The 24538-nt window shown below is 42.9% G+C and overlaps 2 protein-coding genes across 6 annotated transcripts in view; both read right to left on the bottom strand.

Annotated features, from left to right (window-relative positions):
• Positions 1-27: 27 nt before the first annotated feature.
• On the bottom strand, positions 28-1818 carry LOC135502349 (transmembrane protein 218-like). Its single transcript, XM_064795134.1, has 4 exons — positions 1757-1818; positions 1269-1452; positions 882-981; positions 28-676 (listed from the first exon to the last, which is right to left on the bottom strand). Exons 2-4 carry the CDS (start codon positions 1379-1381, stop codon positions 536-538), a joined length of 354 nt encoding a protein of 117 aa, XP_064651204.1. The 5' UTR covers positions 1382-1452; positions 1757-1818; the 3' UTR covers positions 28-535.
• A 352-nt stretch (positions 1819-2170) lies between these two features.
• Positions 2171-24538, bottom strand: part of LOC135502340 (gamma-aminobutyric acid type B receptor subunit 2-like) — a 71853-nt gene continuing 49485 nt past the window's right edge. The window contains exons 1-7 of one of the 5 annotated variants that reach the window (XM_064795105.1): positions 15115-15299; positions 5754-5928; positions 5185-5323; positions 4783-5019; positions 4010-4402; positions 3680-3838; positions 2171-3410 (exon numbers count right to left, since the gene is read on the bottom strand). In XM_064795105.1, coding sequence (XP_064651175.1) covers positions 2535-3410; positions 3680-3838; positions 4010-4402; positions 4783-5019; positions 5185-5323; positions 5754-5881 — 1932 coding nt within the window. In that variant the 5' untranslated portion in view covers positions 5882-5928; positions 15115-15299 and the 3' untranslated portion in view covers positions 2171-2534. Of the gene's footprint in view, positions 3411-3679; positions 3839-4009; positions 4403-4782; positions 5020-5184; positions 5324-5753; positions 5929-6076; positions 6158-8219; positions 8374-14110; positions 14165-15114; positions 15300-24538 lie in introns of those variants that run through there. The other 4 variants (XM_064795107.1, XM_064795103.1, XM_064795104.1 and 1 more) reach the window with 4 other exon arrangements.

Raw genomic sequence — 24538 nt, 5'->3', positions numbered from 1 at the left:
GGGTCAAGAACTGAACGAAGAAATACATGCATAAAAAGTATAAAACTTTATCTATAATCCTCTTCAAGAATAATTAAATTACATCATATGAAAGTGGTAGACTCTCCTCAAACCTGAAGTTCTATCATCCACAAAGTCCTAAATCTATCTACCAGTACCTTGCCAGATCAACTAACTCACATATCCTCATAATAAAATATCTTAACCCCTTCCTCTCCCTACATCATTGATAAAACTATCCTGTATTCAAACGAATGGACGGCACTTTTTAGATCACATATCCACTCACGCCATTCTATGCCGCCATGACCAGCAAGGCTGAAAAAGTAACTGTCATCCATCGTGACCCAGCTCATCACCCATCTAAAAAACTGCAACTTTAGAAAATGTTTAAACGGAATAAATGATCAGTTTATGCTATCTCTCTTCTGACTGGACTTGTTTGAAAACAGACGCTCGAATTCGATCAGTTTTGCGTCCCCCAGGATGTCATTCAGGCTTTCAGCACCAACAGGATATGTGCTTCCACTCCGTCCTAAAAACGTTTCATTTTGATTGCCTTTCCTTTGATGGGCTCCGATGCATAGTGGACCAAAACAAAAAAGGCTCCTACAAGGACGAAGAAGCTTAGGAAGGTGAGAAGTGAGACCCGCGCAATGAAGAAGTAGTCATACACCTGAAATAAGACAAGTAATTTGTATTATTTTGAAAGGAGAAAGAAACTTGAATACCACAGTCAGCTCAATAACTATACTTAGTAATCATCCGAAGATTGCAAATATAATGGCTGTGTCTTTGTGCTTGCACCCTTGGACAACCCAGGGTTTTAAACTTCCAAAAGCACATGTTAAGCCAGATTGTGTTTTGGTAGTCTAATTTACCTTGACCTCCTCAACAACTCCCTCTGGTGGCAAACGTGGTATGTACCATAGAATCAGTGTAATAACTGAAGCCAAGATGAGAACAACAACAGAAGCAGCTCTGAAATCATAAAGTCACCAGTCAATTTACATGTATTGAACTCAGGTTTGAATGAAAAGTTTAACGTGAGTTGAAATACTGACTCCTGTTAGTAGTATTTCCAAAGCTTGCTATGCTGGATGCATCTTGTCCCATCATCAGTGTTTGTGAGCATGGAGTAATTCCATATCAAAATTAGTAAAGTAAAAACAAACAGGCATTTTGCTAGGGGACACTAGTCAGAGAAACAAACTGAAGAAGCATGAAGTGTACTTTCTTCTGAATCTTTCTTTTTGTTTCGAACGTACCCTGCACCACCCTTAGCCCTAGACAATGCTAAGCATAGGAAAATGGATATCGTCCAGATTAATATGAGCAGGAACAATCCGACTCCAATACCAATTTCATCAACAAGTGCCATGGTGCTGGAGTGTACTCTTGTCGACTGGACGTCGTTGATTTCTTCCAAGCCAAGTTGCTGATTCAAGTTACCTGTAATTAGAAGTAATTCACGAGATCTCAATTATTTTTTAGTGCCAGCACCTATGATCATAATTATGTGTGGCGATAAACTTCAACTGGTGTGGTGTACTGTAGTCTGTAGTGTAAGTCTAGTTTTATTTTTCTCAAATAAAATGCTCATTTTTACTTTGTTTGGATAGGGCTAACCCTTCATAGCTGCATCAATTACAAAGGCAGGAATAGAGAAATATCTTTATTCATTAGAATATATCAAATGTCATTCACTGGAGTTGCAATTTGCTGAAAATCATGTAAAATAGCAGAAATCCCATACATTTTCCTTTTTCTCGGTTTCCACCATGTTGTTTACAACATACCGATGGCCATACAACACGCCTCTGCTGATTGGCTCCGGGCTGAGCTAGCAACCAATCACACGCAATGTAACAGAAATCGAACAATTATGGTTATCCATATTGCTACTAGATGACAGCACATGCCGGTGCTTCGAGATTGGTGTGTGTCGCCACCTATCAAAGGTTATTGAAACTTCGAGTGCGTTGGGTGCACGTTAGTCTACATGAATAGCAAATATTCACTCGGATTGCCACGTGTCGTCATGGATCATGAACGGGGCCTTATGATAAAATGTACAAACAACAACCTCATTTGTGAAACTTTCCATTCTTTATATGATATGTTCAGGTCAAATTCAAATGTTCATCTTACTGACACAATGGTGTCTTGATCTGTCGATATACAAACATTATTGAGAGATGTTTTACAACATCGAGAGATATATGGAACTGGAAAATGAAATAAACACACACAGTGATTTACTAAGTAATATTTAGTTTAATGATCTAATATCGGCACATTTGGCATACGTTAGGCTAATTTACATGGCAGCAGTTTCTATACAACGTCTTTATCAAAAACGCTGGATCGACATATAAGGAGCTAGCTCCCGTGTAGTCGCGGTCATTCTATAAATTGTCTTCATCCATCTATCTCAGGAACGAAACGGAACAACCTCGTCCCTAAAGGTACACACAAAAAACATTTAAAATGTAGCACCAGCATCATCAACCCTTGATGAAACCAACCTATAGTCACACAGGGGTAGCAGCAAGGTCCCTTCTAAACGCCACACCCACTTGATTCGTATAAGGTTCACGTGGTTCTTGGATGGAATACACTTTTTCGATTGGTCGTCGTTTCCACGAATGGCGTCGTCCGACCCGCCTAGATCTGCTTTGTCGCCATGGTGATGTGCGTCTGTGTGTCCTTGGTGTGGAACCTGGGCAACTACCAGGGTACATTTTATCATTGCTAAGAGCGGAGATGCTATCACAACTTGAACAACGGGAGTGTCGCCCTATTGATGATGCCCCACAAGAACTTGCGACGGACGCTGGTCGCCGTGGAAGGTGGTTACTAACGTACGAATAAGTGTCACAGTTATCATCGAGATCATAGCTTCCGGCGATCGCACCAGACAGATCCTGTTTTGACTGAACATACTGATAAGTGGTGCTCCTACACCCAAAAGAAGCTTCAGCTAAGTCACTACAGATGGCGCTCCTAAGATTGGCACTGATATATTTCGCATGATCCAAGTCCACTGCAATAGCGTCTCTCAACTCGGTGAATCTTTCTGAGGCACAGCTTCCTAAACTGCGTAAGCTCGCTCTTCGTTTCATCTTCATACTCTTGACGCTACTTTTCGGACTCGCCGGCGTCGACTCTCGCACAATCTGGATATTCTTACAGTTCACACCGCGAGAATAAGATGGCGGCTCTAAACTGTCATTGCTGTCGTCTCCTGCGTGGCCAGAATCGTTGTCAGGGTGATCACGTGGTATGGGTGTTGGCATGGCAATGTGCACGCCGCTGTCTTCTTTGCTGTCGTTTCCTTCGAGGAGGTGTGAAAGTTTGTCCTTGGCACTGTACACGTGATCTTCCAATTTCTTGATTGTCACATCCTTCTGCAAAGAAACGAGAATAGGCCTAAGTTAGCAAACAACCTCCGAGGAACTAATGAGTTTAACAATCTTTGAGTATGAGAGAGCAGCTTTACTACTCCACGATTGGATCAATCAACAGCGGCATGTCACTGAATGATGGCGGCGGGGCTCATGAATGTTGGAACCTCTTTTGGTAATGATTAGTGTACTGATCTGGACATGGCGGATTTCGGTAGAATGGAATTCATCAGAGCACCGATAAGAGCTGTCAGTAGAGAAAGTGTGCTTACCATGCCGAGTGATTTCTTGAGCGCTCTATTCTCAGCCACCAGGTGGTACATCTCCTCCTCCAGCTGTTCAAAAGTCTGCCCAGGTGAGGAATACACCTGGGACGAGATTGACACCTTCAGCGAGTCTTCCTCTGCATTCTTCTTCTTCCACAGGTGGATCTGGCAACAGAAAAGTAACAATGAAGAACAATGTCACAACAATGGGAAACAATGCTTCAACAATGTAGAACAACGTGAAAACAAGAGCAATTCACAAAGATAACGAAGTAGGAAGGCAAGGCTAGATAAAATGTGTGGCCAGGTAAGATGGGATGCACTGTAGTAACTTACCTTTGGTAGAAATTCAACAGACAGCGTGACGGTGGTGGACAACCAGACGGCAGCACTGAAACTGGTGTAGACAACATCTGGCCACTCCTTGAAGATGACAGCCAATGAAACGGCTGCAGCACTGACGATTGTAGTTACGTGACAACTTATAATGATACACGTGGAGTCGTTCATGGAGGGTAGGGTCACGTGGCGTATGACCCAGGATAGATATGTCCCGTAGAAGAGGAGTACACCTTTGTAGACGAGGAGGACAAAGAACCAGATCGGAAGATACTGGCTTGTGCACGTTGAACGAGAGAGAACCTCGATGACGTCGTTTCCAGAAGATGGGGAAGATATGAAGTGTGGGTCAGAGGTTGAGTCCGGAGAAGCAGTTGATGAAAATGACATCTGAAAAGAGGCAATACGAATTAGATAAAGACAGTAGCTGATAGTGGTACAACTGGGAATTCAAGATTATGTACCAACACTAGCCCATAGCGAGAAACGAGGAAAGAACGTGATTGCACGGTTGTATCATATTCGATTTGGAGTATCACTGTGTCAAATTCGAAACATAGTCCTCATTCACAGATTTTCTGTCGTTCAGCAAATCAGATGCCCCAAGTTCTGCTTTGCCGGGACAGTCTTCAGAGAAGCCAGAGAACCAATCAGAGATCTATGTTGACGATGGTATGGATCTCGCGAGACAAGATTGCCATCAGAAGGGAAAATGTCGGTTAACTCCAGGTCGAGGATAAAAAAGGTGTGAATCGAACGTGTAGTCTTACCTGATTGTTTTCGTTGAAGTAGACGATGACACTCCTGAGAGGGTCGATGCCCTGCCAAATACCCAGGATGATGACGTCAATGATCATGAGACCAATCACGATGGCGACCAGCTTCTCGTCCCTGATGACCGTCCGTTTGACTCCGGCTGAGCGGAAGATTCGATGGACTCGCCAGGATTTGGCGAACAGGGATCCGAAGAGGAGTGTGAAGGATAAGCTGGTGATCCACGCCCAGGCCTGAAACAAAGTGAGAAAGGTTAGGACGGTGAGCCAAGACCGGACTATGCATCTTCTTTAGCAGGTAGTGTCGAACTAAATTGCCACCATGATAACGTGCATACGTTTCTGAAGAATTGTCTCATCTCATTTACACGTGGTCTACAAAAACTCTGATGAACTTACCCGACACGCGAACGTAGAGACCGAAGTGGAAGTTTCTCCTTGGACAGCCTCCAGCCCGTATAGAATACAGCTGAGGTAGAGGAAGACGGCCCCAATCAGTATCATCAGGTTGATGTTGGGGCTGGACATCTTAGCCAGTCTGTAAAATGAAAAGATGAGATGTTGTAAGGTTGAGATCGTAAGAGTTGGAGAGACTCAGAGAACCCAACACGTGGCTTCATTTGTATCTTACTGAGAGGTGGGTCACAGTTTACTGATAAGTACTGAGCGAAGTGTCCTCCAGAGAAGGTTGGTCCTAAATCTTGGGATGGCTGGTGGAGGTGGGACATGGGATTCGCAGAACTACGCCATGACGTATACTATTGAAAGATGCTGGCATATGGCATGGGGAGACGCATTGCATAATTTAAGTACGATTCTGAAAGAGGTGACTCTGTCTCGCCATTGGGAAACTCCCATGCTTGTCCACTGATGGGTCGGATACACCACAGTTACAGCAACTCCGGCCGATTGGCGAGACAGGGCGAGTCCTTCTTCACTTCTGATGGAGCTCCTTTAACACGACTTACCTCATAGCCTTATATTTACAGTTGAATGACAACAGAATGACACTGTAGATAGCACCAAGTCCTGCAAATGTTGCTATGGGGATGAAGGAATTCTGGGTGATCGCCCTCGAGGTCTCCATGACCTCCATATTCAAGGTGAGGGTGGTTTGGTTACCGCGAGTTTACGGTCAACATTCTGAAAATAAAAAAGATTCGGAAAATTAGCCAAAAGGCGATTCTTAAAATCAGGATTTACAACTGGGGTGGGTGCATGAGCGTTTCCCAATTATCTGAAAATTTGAATACGACAAAGTCTTGGTCGACTCATGTTGACCTTGGCCTACCTTTCAAGGTCGTGCAAGGGCAAATTCAAAGGTGACATATTTCGTTAGTTTCTTTTCCTCACTGGTAACTGCTTAGAATTTAAACGACATATCACAGAACAACTTTGATAATCTCGAGTTCACGAGGATCTTAATCTAGCTTGAAATTTCGATAGGCCCTTGACACAATTGATCTATTTCATGAGTATTTCTCTTCTTTCTGTGGAGATTTACATGTAGTGTCCGACTCACTGTTGAACAAACAGTGAATAGGCCTAATCAATTAAAATGTAATAGAAAGTGTACTGATTGTTATTAACCCTTTAAAGACTATATAATGTATTTTACCTAATCAAAGCTTTTGTAATACACCGTGTTTCATTTATATCATTGTTCCGATCAGCGTCCTTGGTTTAGTTTAGTCTTCCGCTGACAATCTTACCCCTGATCAATCATAGATTGGAAAGTTAACTTCTCATAATCCCAACTATCAACTATGAAATGGACTGAGTATCTACCTCGGTAAATCTTCCCGCTTTTAGATATATGTAGGCCTATAGTGCAAGCGAAAAGCGTGACCAAAGACACATTCTTGGATTAACTTAATTAATCCAATTTAAAAGCACCTTATTCTGATAGTCAGTAGGCCTATCGTTAATGATAAAGCATGAGTTCAGGTGCAATTAAGAACAACAGTAAATAAGAGAAAGTTTGATCACTGAGAACAGGTTTGTATTAATCATTTGTTACTCAATGGGTATTACCAGCAGTGTATGATAAAGTTCGACAGGAGAAAACATGCTTTCTGGTGTTGCCCAGATGCACAGTGTTGACACATAAATGGTTTTAACTCCTTGATGAAAAATGTGATTTGACACTTTCTCGAGGTCACTATCCACGGTCCGTTCGTAGCCCGCGTTGAAGCACGAGTAACCCATTCACTGTTGGCCTGTCGACCTCTTGCTCTTGGCGAACATTGTAGTCACGCTATCTTTCAGTATCATCTCGTTGGCCTTGAACAGGCTCCGTCATCCAAGACCGACCTTTTTGACAATGACACTTGTGGCAGCATTCTTGCTCAGAGCTAAAAATCCATCAATTTATGAGGTCTAGGGAGATTTATCTCTTTGATTGCATCAAAACTTCGAGTAAAGAACATAGTTCTGAAGCTGCAAGGTTGCATTCATACCATCTTTGTCACATCATCTCGTTGACCCTGAACAGGTTTCTGTCGGCCCCAGTTCGAACTCTGCATCGATGAGACCGGCAGATAACCAACCAGACCAGATTGACAATGCCCCCAGGACATTGATGGAGGCTGAGCGGATTTGAACCTTTTCATAGTTTCGCCCCCAGGGTGTAAGAAGATGCTCTTTTTTTCTTCGATCACAGTTGAATTCGATAGGTGAAGACCGCTGTGGACGAGGTGTTCACGGCACAGGATGGCAGCATTGTCCCTGGAGAGAAAGTCACTCTCAAAAGGACAATTACATTTCATAGGCGTAACACTGGAGAAGAAATCTCAGAGAAGTTTGTAATTGTCCCATAAGTTGCTTGGAGGTGGCCGTCAGGTGAATTGGCGGTTAGATGACCAACAACCCAGGGCAAGTGCTATGACCATGATGGTGTTTCTGAGGAATTTGAAATACTTCAATTCGTTACTGATTAGTAATTCAATATGCACCCCTCGGGCTGGCAGGGGTCACAGATTAATGTACATGTACATGTATCAACATCTTGAAAGGTAATTTCCGTATTACAAGTATGCTGATGGCAATTACATTGAGTTGTAACATTTCATGATAAATCTCAACGGTCGAATTCACCTGTTCCCTGTAGTGATGAGTTGATTAGTTTGTACCACGGTTATTATCCGAAGCCCCTTCTGGTCCAAGGAAGCCCTGCAAGTTACTAGTGATCCATGAGTATCAAATTGGTGAGGGCGACAGGCGCAAGTAAACTGGACCAAGCGGTCTCATATCACTGGTCAGAATAGAGCAAGCTTTTTGGTCATGGGGTGGGGAGGGGCGTCAGTCTGAAATCAGTCCAAAATCTGCATGATAACCCCATTTTTTCCAAGCTGTTCTTTGAGCTAATTACAATACCGAGCCTACACCTTAGAATTGAACAGCATAATGAGAAACAATGACAAATTGTAACCTACCTTCTTCAGAATGTATCCAAGAGCAAATGCAATTCTTCTCCCAGATACACCTTATCCGAAGTATTTTTACAACTAATCACTAAATAATCAGAAAAAGTTCCCACATGAGAGAAAGGACTCATAAGATAGAAAACGAAATCTCTATCGATGTCACCACTTCGCTATCCTGTCAATCAATGACCAGCAAAGGGAATTCCCATGCTCTAAAACCATTCAGTGATCGCAAGTTGACAGGTAGCTAATTGGTCGTCAATGCGCATGCTCACACCAATTAGCGTCAGGGAGGTTCAAATTTGAAAAGGAGGATGCGAAGCGAGAGATTCTCGATCTTGCAACCACACGGGGTCAAGTCCTCGCGACAATGTGGTGTGAACGTTTCGACAGATTTCCCGACCTCTTTGTCATTGACCCTGGGTAATGTAGACTAATCCAATGTTTGAGACCTTGTTACCTGTTTCGCTGGCGGGCATTCCACCTCCCTGAATCTCAGTGCACCTTTCAGATGAAAACGCAAACCATTGGTCTGATGGACCATTAATTTAAATTGCTTTTTCGTAAAAGTAGTTGCCACCATTTTCCTAATGCAATTTCCGAGCGTATTCAAATGGGCCTTCTTTCAAAGATAGGTGTTCTTGTTTGAACGTGGACGGCCTGATCTTTTAATCTTTGCTTGACTGTCTATCTTCACACTCCGTTGCAGTGGTCAAAAGAGAGTGTAATGAGAGGAGGGAAGGCTTGCGGTTGATCGTCACCGCCACTGCTTTAGAAGTGTAGATGAACCGAAAATATAGAGACCCCTGCTCACCAATTTAACCAGAGGTCAACACGAAATGAATGTTGACGGGTTTTTTTTGCACAAAACCCAAAGACGCGAATTCCATCAACACAATTCAGATTCAAACGATGATAACTGTGCCAACCGTTGACACCCTTGTTCAAATCAAAACTGTCTCAAGTATCGCAAGTTACAACCGAAGCGCGTGTCACCAAACTCTTTTGGACACGCGCCGGATAGTCAACAGTAAAATAAAAATAAATATTCCGAGTCCAGGTGACAAAAGGAACATTTCGAGAACATCGTCGGTTGGATATGCTTTGTCTCTTACTCTGAGAAGCTGAGAAGCTTACAAAAGGGGGAAACGTGAAACATATATTCTTCGCAGTTGAAATTTTAATTCTTTAAACTGATAACACTTATCAATAGCACTTTATCACGATTTACGCTCAGTGTATAGTTGAATTTCTCGCGGAATCCAGCGGTAATAAGGAAGTGTTTTGTGTGGTCGGGTCTTTGAACATTGCCAAGATAAGACTGCACCGCTAGTCTTTAAGGGCACCTGTGGCATATTCAAGGATGGTATACTCATAGTAAACAACGATGAAAAAGTCACATTATGTCGGTTTTGAATAAAGTTACCTTTGATAGAAAATCGATCGAAAATTTCCGGATCAAGGACCTCTCAAAGGCTTACTTATTTGAACTGTTGACAAAATGAGTATCCTGCGACATGAAAAGCTTGATCTGGTTGAGAGAGAGCGGGAGGGGACAATCACTTTATTGATCCCTTGGGGGAATAGTTCCACGACTTTCACCGTCTTTGAGCAGCCTACATTCCTCTGGTACTTCTCCATTTGAAACATAATTAAGATATTAGGTATTTGTTGTAAATAAACGAGTCGTAACTACTAAGTATAAATAAACATTTGGGGACAAAAGCCAACTCAATTCACCACAAGAGATGAGTAGGCCTATGTTTACACATCCATTTCTCATATTCAGTGAATGATCCGAAGGGCAAATATTTTGTCTTGTTATGCTTGGTGTCTCACGGGGTTCCCTTTGAAGTCTGATTGTGCTTTTCCTGTGCAGTCACCAACAACTTAGGCCTATGCTCTCATAGGATAGTTACTTGTACTGCAGGACTTGAAAGTAATATACAAGATGCCAAGTTCGATATGCTCCAAGACATTTTGAACGAGATTGTATTGCGACTGCAATTGGCAACGAGCACAGCGGAAGCTGAACGAATTCCAAGATGGCTGCCGTTGCGGCCATGTTTGTTTTCGAAATGGCGGAGGTGACTTTCGAAGAAATTTGCTTCTGTCAACTCACATGTCAAAATAGTGAGATTAGGTGATCAACTGGTATGAGTGGACCTGCGTCGCTTCTTCTATGCCTTCATCATCCATCCTAACCAACCAGCCTATGGGAAATCTGATCGTTATTGCACAGAATTTGTCCAAAGCTTCATATTTACGACCAATCTGTTGTCATTGTGAGTCGTTCAGGGGACTGACAGGCGCCGTTTAGACCCCATATTTTCAGGATTAGTAAATTAGGGTGCACAGCCATTTATTCTTGATTGAAATTGGCAGGATTTGTGAAAGATTTTATCACAGATTGTCCAGGACACATGGTAAAATAAGTTGGCTGGTCAATGGCCGGGATCAAATTGCGATGTCCGTCATTTCATCCGGTGCCCCAGGCCATTCTAGGCGATAAACCAGTCAGGATAGGAGCATGCATCCAGTGTAATGGCATTACTGCAAGACAGGGTAACAATTTGACCGCTGAATAGGGTCGGATCGAATTTTATTGGCGGCGTTAAAAGGTGGATGGCGTTTCGTGCCTAGCCTTAGGCGCCGGAGCTACACAACGTAAATGTGGTATTCAGCTTTTATTTTATTTTCAAGATGGCTTCCCTGCACACAACACTGTACACAGACATACAACTGGGCTTTCCATCGGAAATGAGCAGCCGTCCCCAGGGCGTCTCCTACCAATCACTTGGAACAGAGATCTTGAAAGATGTGACACTGCAAGAATGTTCAAAGTTGATGACATGAGCTTTCAATGTCAAAACATCCCATCTTCATCAGCATTCCTGATGTCCAACTGTTTGCAATACAAATCGAAAGTAAAACATTACGCAACTGTAACTACTGTCCATCATCACTGAATAGCCACCTCCCTGCCACCAGTGACCCCCAGCAGTGCCCGGGTCATCATTTTCTAAGGACCCCTGCATAACGAGGCGTAACCATGACAAAGCGTGACACAACACCAAAAGTGGCCGCCTTGCCAATATCGTCTGCATCCAACCATCACCCAGGTAATTACAGTCCTTTCTCCCTTGATTATCAGTAGTTTACATCCCTGTCCACCAAATTAAAACTGAACAATGATGCAATTTTGGTGCAAAAATGGGCAAGATGAGCACTATCAAAGGGCTAAGATTACTATCCTATCTGTGGACAGTCCAATCAAAGAAAGCGTTTGAGAGAATTAGTATCAACTGTTCAGTTCTCAGATTGCCTGACGGGAAAAGACATTGACATTTCTGACCAGACCACGAGCACTTTTGAACTAACAAAATGTTGCTGGATTTGTTTTTTGGTTAGATCTAACTTTGATGTGAATCTTAACACCTTTCCCCTTAATTCGTCACAAACTCTTTTGTGGCAGAAAATGACCAAACACAACAAACTAATAGAAACGACAAAGCATTCGGAATGTCATCTGCTGCGGCTTATTTCTGAAAGAAATGGACTCTTAGTCAGGTACAGCTCGTAATTAAACGTGTAAAACCAGTACTTGATACATTTCAAGGACCCTTCAACCCTCTGATTGCTGAGGACCATGTTTATTATTTACCCGCCACGCGCAACAGGCACCTGGCATGTTGACGTGCGGACACGGTCAACAATGATTCATTGTAGCAGAGACAATGCGACAAAGGTATTCAAAGAACAATAGAAAGTAGCAAATCTAAAGACACACATACATGTACATGTATGTCAGAACTAATACAACTTGTGAAAGTAGCTTGAAAATGCAATGGGAATTTTGAACTGAATCGCAGTCATGGCAACCTTAACAAGAGCGACAATCATTGGCATAATGGAGGAGGTAGAATTTGGCGAGTAGAAGGCCGGGGTAGAAGAAGCTGTTGTTTCAAGACGGTCATAGACTATATCAGTTATTCTCTAATGTTCGCCAGGAAGGAGACATCCTCGAAACAGCTGCTTCTAGCAATCCCAATCATTCTATTACTTCTGTTGATGAATATCATAGAAGCATGGTCCATGTCCATTGTCAAATGCACCCCTCTTGTTCACTGACAGAGCTCGCCGTCGAATCTGATGATAACAATAATTCGCCATCTCGAGAGCCAGCCCCTGATTCAATGATAACAATCAGTATTGTTAGAGGTGGAATTTTATGGATTTGATGAGATATTTGAAATTGAAGACTCTGGTTTGACGCGGTCGGCAGAACCTGGAACCAAATTTTACGAAAGCCCAGAAGGCTTTTTTGTATCCGGTTGCAATTTTGTTCCAATTTCTGCCAATCGTGGCGCTGATTCAAATTTCTTAAAGGGGTATTTGAAATGTATGAAGGGTTATCGGAGGAGAACATGACGGTTCAACCAACTTGGTTTTAAACTAAGGCAGATGACCGGGGATAGTGATACAAGCTGTAGACCCCTTTTGGTAAGGATGCCACTGACAATAATTTTTCAGTGTCCCAATTATTTGCTGAAGAAGGAACGGTCAATTACCGCGCTATTGATTTTAATTGGTTTTGAGTGACGGAATGTCAATCATATCACGCGCACCCCACGCGTCGCAGCGATGACACCTTTGTTTAGGGGGTCAATGATCGCGGACAGAACGTGTCAAGGAACAAGGGCCAAAGACAGGGAGCAGTTGTTCCATGTTTGGAAAGCTGGTGTGATGAGTAGTCTTCGTGCTGGTGTCGCAAGTGGTGTCTGCCAGGTCAGGGGGTCACTGCGTGTGTGCCGACCCGTCCCTTAGGGAGAGCATTCCAGTATTTATTTAGTGTCCTGGCTGGATGGGACGCGGGCTGCAGCATATGACAAGGAACAGACGCGTTTACAAACACACACAAATGTACAATATCAGGGTGAAACGGGTGTCTGAAATTGACCCAAGGGTCTCACAAGGGAGTGTGATTGTAACATAGGTTCGTCAATAATCCCTGGGTCAGTTGATCCCTAAACAGCCGTTGGAATTATACCATGTTGAACTGAAGGACGTTGACCTTTGGGACATTTGCCCACAACTCTCGTCCAGGTCCCATTGCATGCATATTCCAACTCGACCAATTCGAAAAGCGACACGGTGAACTCTTCTCAATTCCAATGTGAATCCTGATGCCACGGATTTGAAGATCTGCACCCTTTCAGGAATTCAAACTTCACATCCTTGAACCCCTGAACCAGTATTTCTCAAGGTGCTAATAGGGTCCCACTGTTTATGATAGATAATGACTTTTGACGACTCGGAACCCAATACCAACGCCTCTATAACAAATGGGACCAGATAGGTGCGGTGGAGAGAATAGAGAGATGAGAATAATGATAACTGTAGAAGGAGGGCCACAATGACTACAGAATAAGGGCCACAATAAAGGATTCATCACCCTGTCATAAAGATTTGATGAGAAAGATGATGAAGTCGCTCCGAGTTCATCATTTCTACGCCTGGGTGCGTTTCTAATTGCGTTTACTTTTGATGTGCTGGGTCCTCCATGCTACAATGGACAACAGTTAACCTAAGGAACCTGTCTCTAACTTAGGAATATTAAAGTGCTCTACCCACGTTGTCTGCCATCTTGAAGTATTGTAATGACAAGGATTTTACAGGATCAGAGAAATTGGAAATTTGAATCAGTTTTGACACCACAATCTCGAGTACAATCTCAATCTTCACACAATGTTTCGTGGTGTGGCCTAAGGAACACAAACTGGTCCAACCTGTTCTTCAACAGGTGGTTATCTCAAGGACCAGTGCCACTTTAAGAATATAGACTTGCGGCAAGTTTCAGAATTTCCCTACGGACCAAAGAGAATACGACAAGTACTTACATTTTCATGTACTGCCAGCTTTTATTTGCTATTTGAAGGTGCGAGTCCTCGTGCAAAATCCAAGGCGAAAGTCAAAAATCACTACTGTCATCCATGTCGCCAGTATACCTCCATGAATGATCAGAGATGGAAATACTCCACTCACTCGGTCCCTGGACGTCGTACGACGATCGTTGGACGACAAAGGGGTTATACGCTACATACTGGGGTATCATGAAAAAATCGGTTATTTCCGTTATATGAGTGTCAATAAATGGTAAACTTGCCACTTGTTCTCTCACCTGTCATGAACCAATTGGACCCAGGGCTGTTTTTCTAAGCTTTATCACAATGGGAAAGCAATGGTGTGGCATTTCGGTAGCTAGGATAACTGCACTTGCTAGGTTTCCCGAGTAAACAGCAGATGCTGATAATGAGGGCTGGGGTGAGGCACGCTTGACTGTAAGCCACTCAGTTAACATGTCCTTTTCAAGGCATATCGATGTGACTTACTGTTCAAAAAGTAACGCGTCGCTTTGAAAATTTCAGGAAAGCCTTGTAAAAGAAGTCGATTTGAAATTGTGACTCATGCATGCAATACGGAACTTTACATGAAGGCCAAAGGGCTTAATAACTGTAGGAGAAAACGCCAAGTTACCAAACTAGTGACTGAACTAGCTTTGAACAATCTGGCTCAGAAGGGAATGGATAACGTCACCAATAAACCAATTCACAACGCCTCGGTAACAGAGAGCCCTATTCCCCTGGGGAAGACAGGACAAGGTGGGCTGTGCGCGTGGATAAATTGATTGGAAATAGTCAAGCTTATTGTTTTAAGAATAACAGGGACACGGCCTTCAAAAACAATGCGGGTATTGTTGGTTTGATTAAGTCGAATGAATATGTCAGTATGTCGTTTATTGCTGGTTGTAAACCCAACGGTCCAGTGGAATAAATGCAATCAATGGCACCGTTGAGGTACTAGATGGACCTGTTTAAATTGAGAAATTCAGAGTGTGGCCTACCTTGAGAGAAAAATGAACGTGATGTCCTGTTTCAAAACGTAATGCCATCCAAAGTAGGAAATATGTCCATGAAGAACCGTATAACGTGTAAGGAACAATACAGTATCAAGTACAGTGTTACGGCTTTTAAACTTTGAGTCGTTTCTTGACACAAGAAATCAGATGTCGGAACACACCTTCTCAGCTCAAACACTTCCGCATTTGTGAAGAAAACAAAATGCCTCGGATATTTAAACGTGCGACCCACGTGAGAGAGGCGCGACTGGAGAGCAGAGGCAAGCGGGTCACAATAGTTTGGGGGAACTTCCCAGCGGGGGATAGACTTCATTCGGACCAGGGGACCCGACGCGTCCGTTGAGAAAATACAATCACAGCATCATTATATTTTTGTATCTCGATGATGAGGTCTGACAGCGCCATTGTGCCAGTGTGGTCGAAAAATCCTAGCAGAGATTATTGCGGACACTCACGAAATAAAATACGTGCTGAATTGAGATAGTAATTTGGAGTCTCCGACAATGGCGTCCAGACGCCAGGATGCTGGAGGGCGTATTGTGCCATGACTCCTCCATTGGAGAGTTTTGGTATCAATTAACGAATTTGAAAATGGGTGTTTTCTCCAAAGCATGGGTTTCTCATTGTAGTTGAAAATGTGACAGAGTTTGAAACTGCACTGTCGGAGAGTGGAAAATAGTGAAGTTCAGGATTGTAGTGCCATTCTTCATCATGTAGGTCCAGTTGCGCCTAAAGTAATTCCTGGTTGTCGACATTACGCTTCGTCGGCGAGTGATGGAATGTAGCCGCGTGGATCTCACGCTCCCCTTTGTCACGAAAATTACCCCTACCAGGTAGGACCAGGTGAGGAAAACTTGGAAACACAATTATCACAAGAAATCTTTTTATCACTTGGCCACATCTTCAATACATTGTCCTACTTCCTACTATTTGTTTTGTCATACGCGTGGAAATCAAAGAGGGAATTTGTCCGTTGAACATTCAGGCAGTGATTCGGAAAATTTGTGGATTTTGCATGCGGGCGGCGTGTATCATTTTAAATTTTGCGAGTGCGCTAGTCCGTGGCTTGTGGACTCACTCCATTGATAATGGACCTTGTAGATACTGCATCTACTCACGGTCCACATAATCTCAAAGCTAATTAAGGTCATTTAACTTTCTCGAGAGGGTTAGCGTTAACGCGTTTGTTTAACGGTTTTGTTACCGTTTCGGTTGTTTGCCTTCCGACTGGGGCTTGAGGCGATGAGAACACGTTGCCCTATACCTTCGTGAGAAGAGTGATGGCGTTAATGCATTGGATAAAACAGAGTTAGAGGAAAGTTTGAATTCAACATGTTTCATATGATTCGTATTTTCAAGACTTGAAGCTACATTAGGCTTAAAGTTCGAAAGCATCATCTCACTTTGCGCAAACCCTACAAGTTCTGTAGAGCGCTTTACATGTACAGCATTCTCAAAGCGCTTTACAATCTACGTACATGTTGGAGCATTTCCCAGATCACGACTTCTCACATGCTCCGTGATGATGATGTGTTTGTCCTGATGTGCTCATAGACTGCAATGTTGCTCACGAATTCTGAACGTATTTTCTTCGGAACTATACTACGTGACTCGAAAGACATTAGAGAAGCAGCCCAGCCGCCTCGACACTTTTCTCCTCTTGCATACCTGCTTGAATATCATATGACCCACAAACAATCTTCAATGCAGGCGTTTAAATTGTCAAAATGGGGCGTGATGAAAGAAAAGAATCGTTTACGCTCCACTCAAATTCCCATTAAAGCGGAACAACACTTTGAGAGTCCCAGTGATGATGTCTTCTGGCCCTTTTCGCCCCTTCTTTAAAACCAATTAATAAGAAATTACATATCGTTTTACAGTATAAATGAGACAGTCGGCCTGTCTCACGTCGGAAGAATAGGGACTCGTTATCTGCTTGAGTGCATCTTGCTTACTATCTGATATTTTGTCCCTGGGGGAAGGGCCCGGTGCGACTGGAGCCCTTCATACCTGTCAGTGACATCAGCGTGACCCCTTCATGGCAAAGAAAACTGCAGGAAGTGATACCTCGCGATTATTTGGATGGGTGTGGTGCGGAAGCATACTGGAGGCAAAAGGTTGATAAGCGTACCTTGATCACAGGTGCTTAAAACTGAAAACGCCAGCCCAACTGAAACTGGTCAATAAGTCTCCTCGACCTCAAGCTCGGGAGTAAACCCGAAAAACAAACAAATGCACACTGGACAGTGGATACGGAACAAAGCAGCTTATCAGACATGCCATACTAAGAGATAGACAAACATCAGCAAAAACAAAATACGAGCTTACCAGTAGAACTGAGTGGAATTCGAAGGATGAAACCTTAAAACTGGGCAACGAGTGACCTTAGCTTGAGAGCATACACTGATAAGTTACAGACAGTCCACTTCCTCCTCCCAAACACACCTGCCCCAGATGGAATATTGACCCTAGCATCACAAGGACAACCCTGGCTTTATCAAACAATGTCAACAACTTGTCTCAAGCCTCCCTGTCTCATCCTTGTTGTTTCCGTTGTTGACTTGACATGTTTTTGTTGTATTCAATGAGAACCGTTAGGAGACAAAGAATAGTTGATTAAATACACGAATTCGTGATCAAATAACTCAAATGGAGCATATCATTGTCAACATAAGAGTTTATTATTTCCTCCTGTGAAAACATGGCGGAGATCAACATCGAACAAACAACTAATGTTCTCACTTCGTGTTTTTATAGGAATTCAAAATGGCCGCGCTGTCACCACGGCGTGGTTAGCGCTAATCTTGTCCCCATGACACATATTACATACATGGACACGTGTATTTCTGCGACTGGCAGTATCTTTGAGACGGGTTTTCTTCCTCGAAAGGAAAGCCAACATATCTCGCCCCACGCATACGTTATGCATGCGCATTGGCAATAAACTATGCCCTGGGGACGGGAATGGGGACCGCCCTGGCCGAAGGATGCCCATGAGACAGAAAAACAAAAGAATAAAAATCCACTTTCAGTGAATTAGAAAGATAATAGAGTTGAGAGAGAAGTAATTTGAATAAATATGGTCCTTTTTTATGGATTTTCTATCGATTGAATTACTTGCAGAAGCCTATGATGGGGTGTTCAGTTTGAAAGCATTAGGCCTATCTTGCCGACTAACCAAAAACTGATGCTCTCTCCTTCCATGGATGAACACAAGTGTATCAATTTGTTCTGTGATCAATAAAATATCAACTTTAGATCGGAATGGAGATTAACAATCCGGATTAGAAATAGCAAACTGAAATGCAATAATGCAACAATATCATGAAATATGCAATTTCAATACAAAATAACTCACCGATTTAAGACAATCAAAGAATGCTGTTGTTGATGGTTGTATCCAAAATATGTATAACTGATGAGGAATGTTCGATAAAAACGTCGATAACTAGTGCTAGATATATCCCAAGTGAGTACTGCCTTGTCTGTTTTGAAATGACAGCCATGAGCTACACTCGCCGGTTTTATCCCCACACCCCCTAAATCCGCCCCAGGATGCAACTGAACTGACCGCACGTTGCTTCAGCCAATTAGAGCGCACCAACCCCGTGACGTAATCACGACACCCCGCATGGTGCGAAACCCTTTGTTTTGCCAAACTAACAATTTATTTCACGATTATACAGTTTTGAAAGCGATTAAAAGAAAAGTGTTAATGGACTTTTTGAGGTCAGTGGAAGCAAATTAAAACTGTTTCTCGCCTTGTAAACATATTAATGATATTAGAATGGAATCTGTTTTTGTCGCCAAGCCGTGAGTCGCCGGGAGACTGACGGATTGGGGAGCGGGACTTTGTAGATGCTACAGTTTGGGTGCCAGGATTCACGGGGTTTCAACCCAAAGCCAAGTTATTCGACTTACAGTCAGTCATATTGCGCTTAGCACAACAAATTTTACTTTAATAATTTCCTGCTTTTATCGAATAATACCGATCATATTAATCGTAGGAATCGCGTGGTCGATAAAATAGTGCTGCAGATGAGCAAGTGATTAGTTTGACCCCAAGCCAAATGATTTCATGGAACCAATTTCTTTCCGATTCTTTTCATCATTCAGCCCCTCTAATAAGAACATGTATAGGGAACAATAAACGAATTGCAGACGTTTGTTTTCTTCGATTGCCAATCACAGTACAGACATATTTTGAAATATCAATCTTAGTTGCTGTCTTATTCGTGGCCAAGCAAAGAGGTCTCAACTTTCTGGGGACTCCGTTTTCTTTTACACTGTCCAGGAGCATATTGTTTCAAAGGCTGTTATCTGGTTGCATTTGCCAAATTAACTATGAATGACTGTGAATGAATTGACTCTGTCTGACCATAACAAAACATGTCACTTTCTAAAATAATAATTTCATCAATGATCAACGAATCAACAGTTGTTGATAAGAGTTCACAGAGTCAGAGGTCAGTTTTTTTAATGTATATCCATGGTCTTTAACATGTAATGTTTTAACAGAGATCTCCAGAGGTCGAGTGAAACAAATTGTGGCGTTTTCAAAAAAACATCAATAAACTGATGATGAATGAATAGTTAGATCATCGAGGAATATGAAAATGTTTCGAGAGAAATCTCCAGCCCTCTGGTGACACGCGGCGTTCGTGGCCACGTCTGACACTACGACTCGGGCGCGTTCGCAAGGCCCGTACAAACTATTATTAATCAATTAATCCGATTATTATTCAATCTTGTCAATTAATTATCTAATCGAGCATATTATGATTAGTCACCCGAGCGCGGCGTGTACGTGTTACATGAACTGCTTGCGACACATAGGAGAATGTGTTGATTTTAATGTTTGTAGCAGAATTTCGCTGCTCTTTTCGGCAAATGCAACTTTTGACAGTTTTCCCTTCAGGGAGAAAAATGTGGGCAAGATGGCATCATCGCTTCTTTTTAAAGGCCAAAACGATGCCAATAGTATTGAAACCAATGCCAGTACAAGAAAGGTTAGAGCAGTTTGGCGGGTTCCTTGGGTACAATCTTCTACTACATTTGATTACCAAAAGGCATCGGAAATAGTAAAGTGTATTATGTTCCGAATGCCCATATGCCACTTTAGGTGTTTTACAGGTGGTACTTTACGGTCCCTTTTATCATAAATTGTCCCTCTCACTACACGCACTGTTCCCCTAAAGTCATCTTTAAGAAAAAACAGTTAATCCCTGTAACACAGTCATGACAGTATCTACACACAGCCAAAAGGGCGTAATGACCCCTGCGGCGCATGCTAGTACTTTATCCGTTTTTTAAATCCGAAAGGAGGGTCGTGTGGACAAACAAAAAGGGGGCAAATCGGCCGTTAAACGGTCATATTGTTCTCTGGGGGTTCAGCACTGTTCATGGGCGTTGCCTTCGCACTTAAGAGTAGTTTGAGGTTAATATTGCTTCGCACCTCATGAAAAGATTTGCTAATACGACAAATGAGGCTGTATCTTGTCTTGTGAACATGTCTGGGTCGCCGTGCCCGAGACCACAGTACAAAAAACATCAAAACGTGTAGCCTAAACAGTTAGAAATGTCTCTCGCCAAAAAAGTTGATAATAACGGTCATAAAAGAACATTGAACTTTTTCATGAATATGTTTCATTTGTTTAGTCTCGTACCCTTCGACACACAGAATCATTGAAGTTGACGCTCTGATCACTCGGGGATTCATACCAAGCCTTCCGGGGAACAGGTTAGTCAGGATGGGTCCTGTCCTCAGGCCACTGAGGAGAGCTCTATCAAATAATATTTGCTTTCCCACAATAAAATATGATGCGACAATTGGTACAGAGGTTGTGTCAACAGATTTGTTTGGGTTTTAGTGATGCGGGAACGAGGCCGGAGGCAAATGGATGAGCAGACGGTGATGAACCGCGTCCTAGGCCCATCACGTTTCAATACGATACGATATTTCAGCACAATACCAGGATATAGTATAACCTGGAGCCGGGCATCGACATTTATTTGAATTCCAGAAAATAATTTAGAAATATGATGGGATCTTTCAGGTTCAGGTGGGTAGAATAGAGCGCTAGAAAGATAATGATCCTAAAAAATAACGCCTGTTTTTCAAATTGAACCTGTTGCTAAGAGAGGAATATTTGAGGAATTTGCTTTCCTTTCAAACGCACTAATTTAGAGACGCCACCCACATTGCAAAACATTACCCATCAAAACAGAAAGGAATGCAAATTATTAGAGATGGACAAGCTATAAACCCTTCAGTTTCTGTATTGTATTCGACAGGATTTAGCTTGAAGTCGGATTATGACCCTGGTAGCCTTACCTCTCCCCCCACATCCCCAATTTTCTTGTTTTTTGAAGGAATAGCTCTATCACGTCACCCCATGTTTGTACAGCATCTACTATTGACTGCAACAACCCAGGCTATACATGAACTAGAGTATTAGGCCTTGTAGGTCAAGATGATATCTCTCTCCTTGAACAAGGAGCAACGAAGAATCGAAATCACGACGTCGAATGTCAATTATAAACATCAGAGATACGCACCAATAGCCAGTCATTTGCTAAGTGATTGCTCTATTTTTAACTAAAAAAGCAAATCTGCTTCAATCAGCTGAATGGTACTTGACTTTTGCTTGTTTCTGAGAGGGTTTAGTGTCACAAGAAGAGGGGGCAACATCCTTCAGCCCCGTGACGAGAGAGCCAGACAAGGATTACTCTTGTCACCTCGACATTGTCATGTTTTATGTTGACATGGCTGACTCTTTACTGCAGCGTGGGAAAGTTAATTACGGGCACTCTACATCCAATGTGAGACAACTATTAGAGAATATCAGTGCTTCCTCTCAGTGGCTGTGCTTCAGGCCAGTCCTCCAACACCAGGCCTTTGGGTCGATCCAAAGACCTGCTATGGGAGGATGTTCTGGCCCGACTCACTGCATGGTCCTCAGTGCATTGCAATGCACGAAAACATGTGGAATCAACTGCTGGGTCTTGGCTGTTTCGTCTTAGGAGGTATGAACAGTTGCTTCACCGTGGGTCGCCTCCCAAAAACGCCCATGCGGCTGCGCGGCCATTTTGTCCTGCTGGGCAGCCATTTTGTTTCCGTTAGCACTGTTTACATAATCTGACAGCGCGCTTCCTAATCGTAGCACTTGAAAGAAACTTGCAACAAAAGCGCAGTTTACTTAATAGACATCTTTGGAAAAAACAAATTTAAGCTATTCTTTCCATTTTTATGAAAAGGGGAGATGATTTCCGGGCTTTTTCATTCCAGTTATTGCAATTATAGGATTTTGTTGAAAAACACGGATCGGTCTGTTTGCAAGGGCCAACACTTTTTGCATCGTTCGCGGCTTTTGTCAATGGTTATATGAGATGATGAGATGTTTTCAAACACTATGAAAAGGGTTGCTCTATACCCATGACCACTGGACCGCGGATAAGAGGCAGCATTGATGATCCTTAATCGGGTTAGGTCTTTCAACCGAGAGTCGCGGGATTAGGGCAAATATTTACCCGTCTGTTGAAAGGATTTGACAAAAATTCCGTGATTCGCAAAGAAGCATGAAATTTCTGCTTGGATTGATTTTTTTCTCAGACGGATTAGGGTCGGTTACAGTTTGGATTTGTTGATCTTATCAGATCTAGAGGAGCTGTTCATGTCGGCCAATGTGTACATCATCCTATAGGGAACATACAAACGGGGATCGGGAGGCGCTTGAATATCAAAATACATGCATCTAAATCAGCAATGGCCAAAGCGCTTCTCTAGTCTCGTCTGGACCCGGAGTGACTGTAACCCGGTGTAACATCTGTGGATGTTCCCAACTATTTCAGTGTCTCCATACAATAAACAGCTAGAACTTCGTGTATTAACCAGCCTCAAGGCTAGATAGACCATTACCATGGCTTTTCAATATGGCCGGGAATACAGAAAATCGTGTCAAATCATTTTCCAGTTTCCTAAACAATAAGGGGAAACACAGAGAGGGAAACACTCAGAATGTTACACCCGATCGAGCTGCGCTTTGACCAATTTGCTCGAATTTACAACTGCAAGAACTGCAAGAAGAAACTCACCAAATGTTAATGTTCTCTCAACAACTGTGCAGAACTGAGCGGCCGTGGTGTGCATCATTCAGCAACTTGGGCAATGATGAGCTGGATCCTAAATACCATGACCAGTGTACAAGAAACAGATACAAGGGTGATCATTTATGATACGACCATCGAAATGCGATAATTTGTTATGATTCCTAATTCCATCCACGCTGAATGTGGCCAAACGAAAATTCGAGAAACGGCTCTCGAAGGGCGGCTTGATAACGGAATGAACACACCTCTTCGAATCTTCCCTCACGGACGACGGACCCTAACTGATACGATCACCCCGCCGCAGGGCCCTTTGTCTGCCAGTGTTGCAGATTGCATACGCTTGTTTACCTAAATCCTAATCCTCCTTGCCCACTTGATGCTTGCACTTCAAGAGCTTTGACCTCTTTATTCATTATAGCAGTTGATCAGTTGCATTTGCCAAGGGGGGAGGGGGGGTACCGTATTCGGACACCCAACCATCGAACTAAAAATAGTCAGAGATTCGCGTCAATTTATCAACATCGTCACGTCGGCTTCGTCATCGTCACATTGTCGTCGCCATCATCATCATCATCATCATCATTAATCATTTTCGTCAAAGTTGACGCCCCCCTCCCGTAAAAATAATTATAGTTCTGGACGTTTATCTGAAAAACCAATAACTGTCGCACAAACTGACCAGGTACACAGATAATTAATTATTCATTTGAGGATGATTGAATTGCGGTCCAGTCAGGTAATTTTGTGAGCTTGAGCAGTGTCGTTGCCTCTTTGATGAACTTGGTGGCTGTGCTTTGTAATTCTATAACTTTCTTGACATTGTGGAGGCATTGGCCTAACAGAACCTTGGAGACGCTCATATTCAATAGACAAGGCGAAATTCTCTCTCGTAACTGTCAACTAATAATAAATACCATAAGTAGTAAACAGCGTGTGTAATCGGGCATTAAGTGGTTACATGTGTACTGATCTATCGAGGGCACTAAGTATGAGATGTGGCTGTCCCAAGTTAGAACCTCTCACCCTGAAGTGCACCATATCACTGATCATTTCCACACCGATCATTTCCGAGCATAAATTACGACACGTCTGCAATGAAATGTCACAACTGTCTCCGCCGTAGCAGACGATTTTTAGATACACTTCAAGACAGTGGCGCCGGTGTGAATAAATCTACTTGCGTGATTGGTCAATGGCTCATGACGTCATGAAATAATTGCGTCAACAACGGGAATCATGGTAACTGTGGTTGCGGTGCGTCGTGAAAGCAGGATCGGCAAGCGCGGCCCGTATGGAATGC

Source organism: Lineus longissimus, chromosome 18, assembly GCF_910592395.1.
Source record: "Lineus longissimus chromosome 18, tnLinLong1.2, whole genome shotgun sequence".
NCBI lineage: Eukaryota > Metazoa > Nemertea > Pilidiophora > Heteronemertea > Lineidae > Lineus > Lineus longissimus.
Note: the sequence above shows the minus strand (reverse complement) of the source record. Positions and strands in the feature narration are given on the sequence as shown.

Coding starts and splice junctions, on each gene's coding strand:
- LOC135502349 (XM_064795134.1), bottom strand. CDS start 1,381: ATGGCACTTGTTGATGAAATTGGTATTGGAGTCGGATTGTTCCTGCTC. Junction 982..1,268: donor AGGGCTAAGGGTGGTGCAGG/GTACGTTCGAAA, acceptor TTATGATTTCAG/AGCTGCTTCTGTTGTTGTTC. Junction 677..881: donor GAGTTGTTGAGGAGGTCAAG/GTAAATTAGACT, acceptor GTCTTATTTCAG/GTGTATGACTACTTCTTCAT.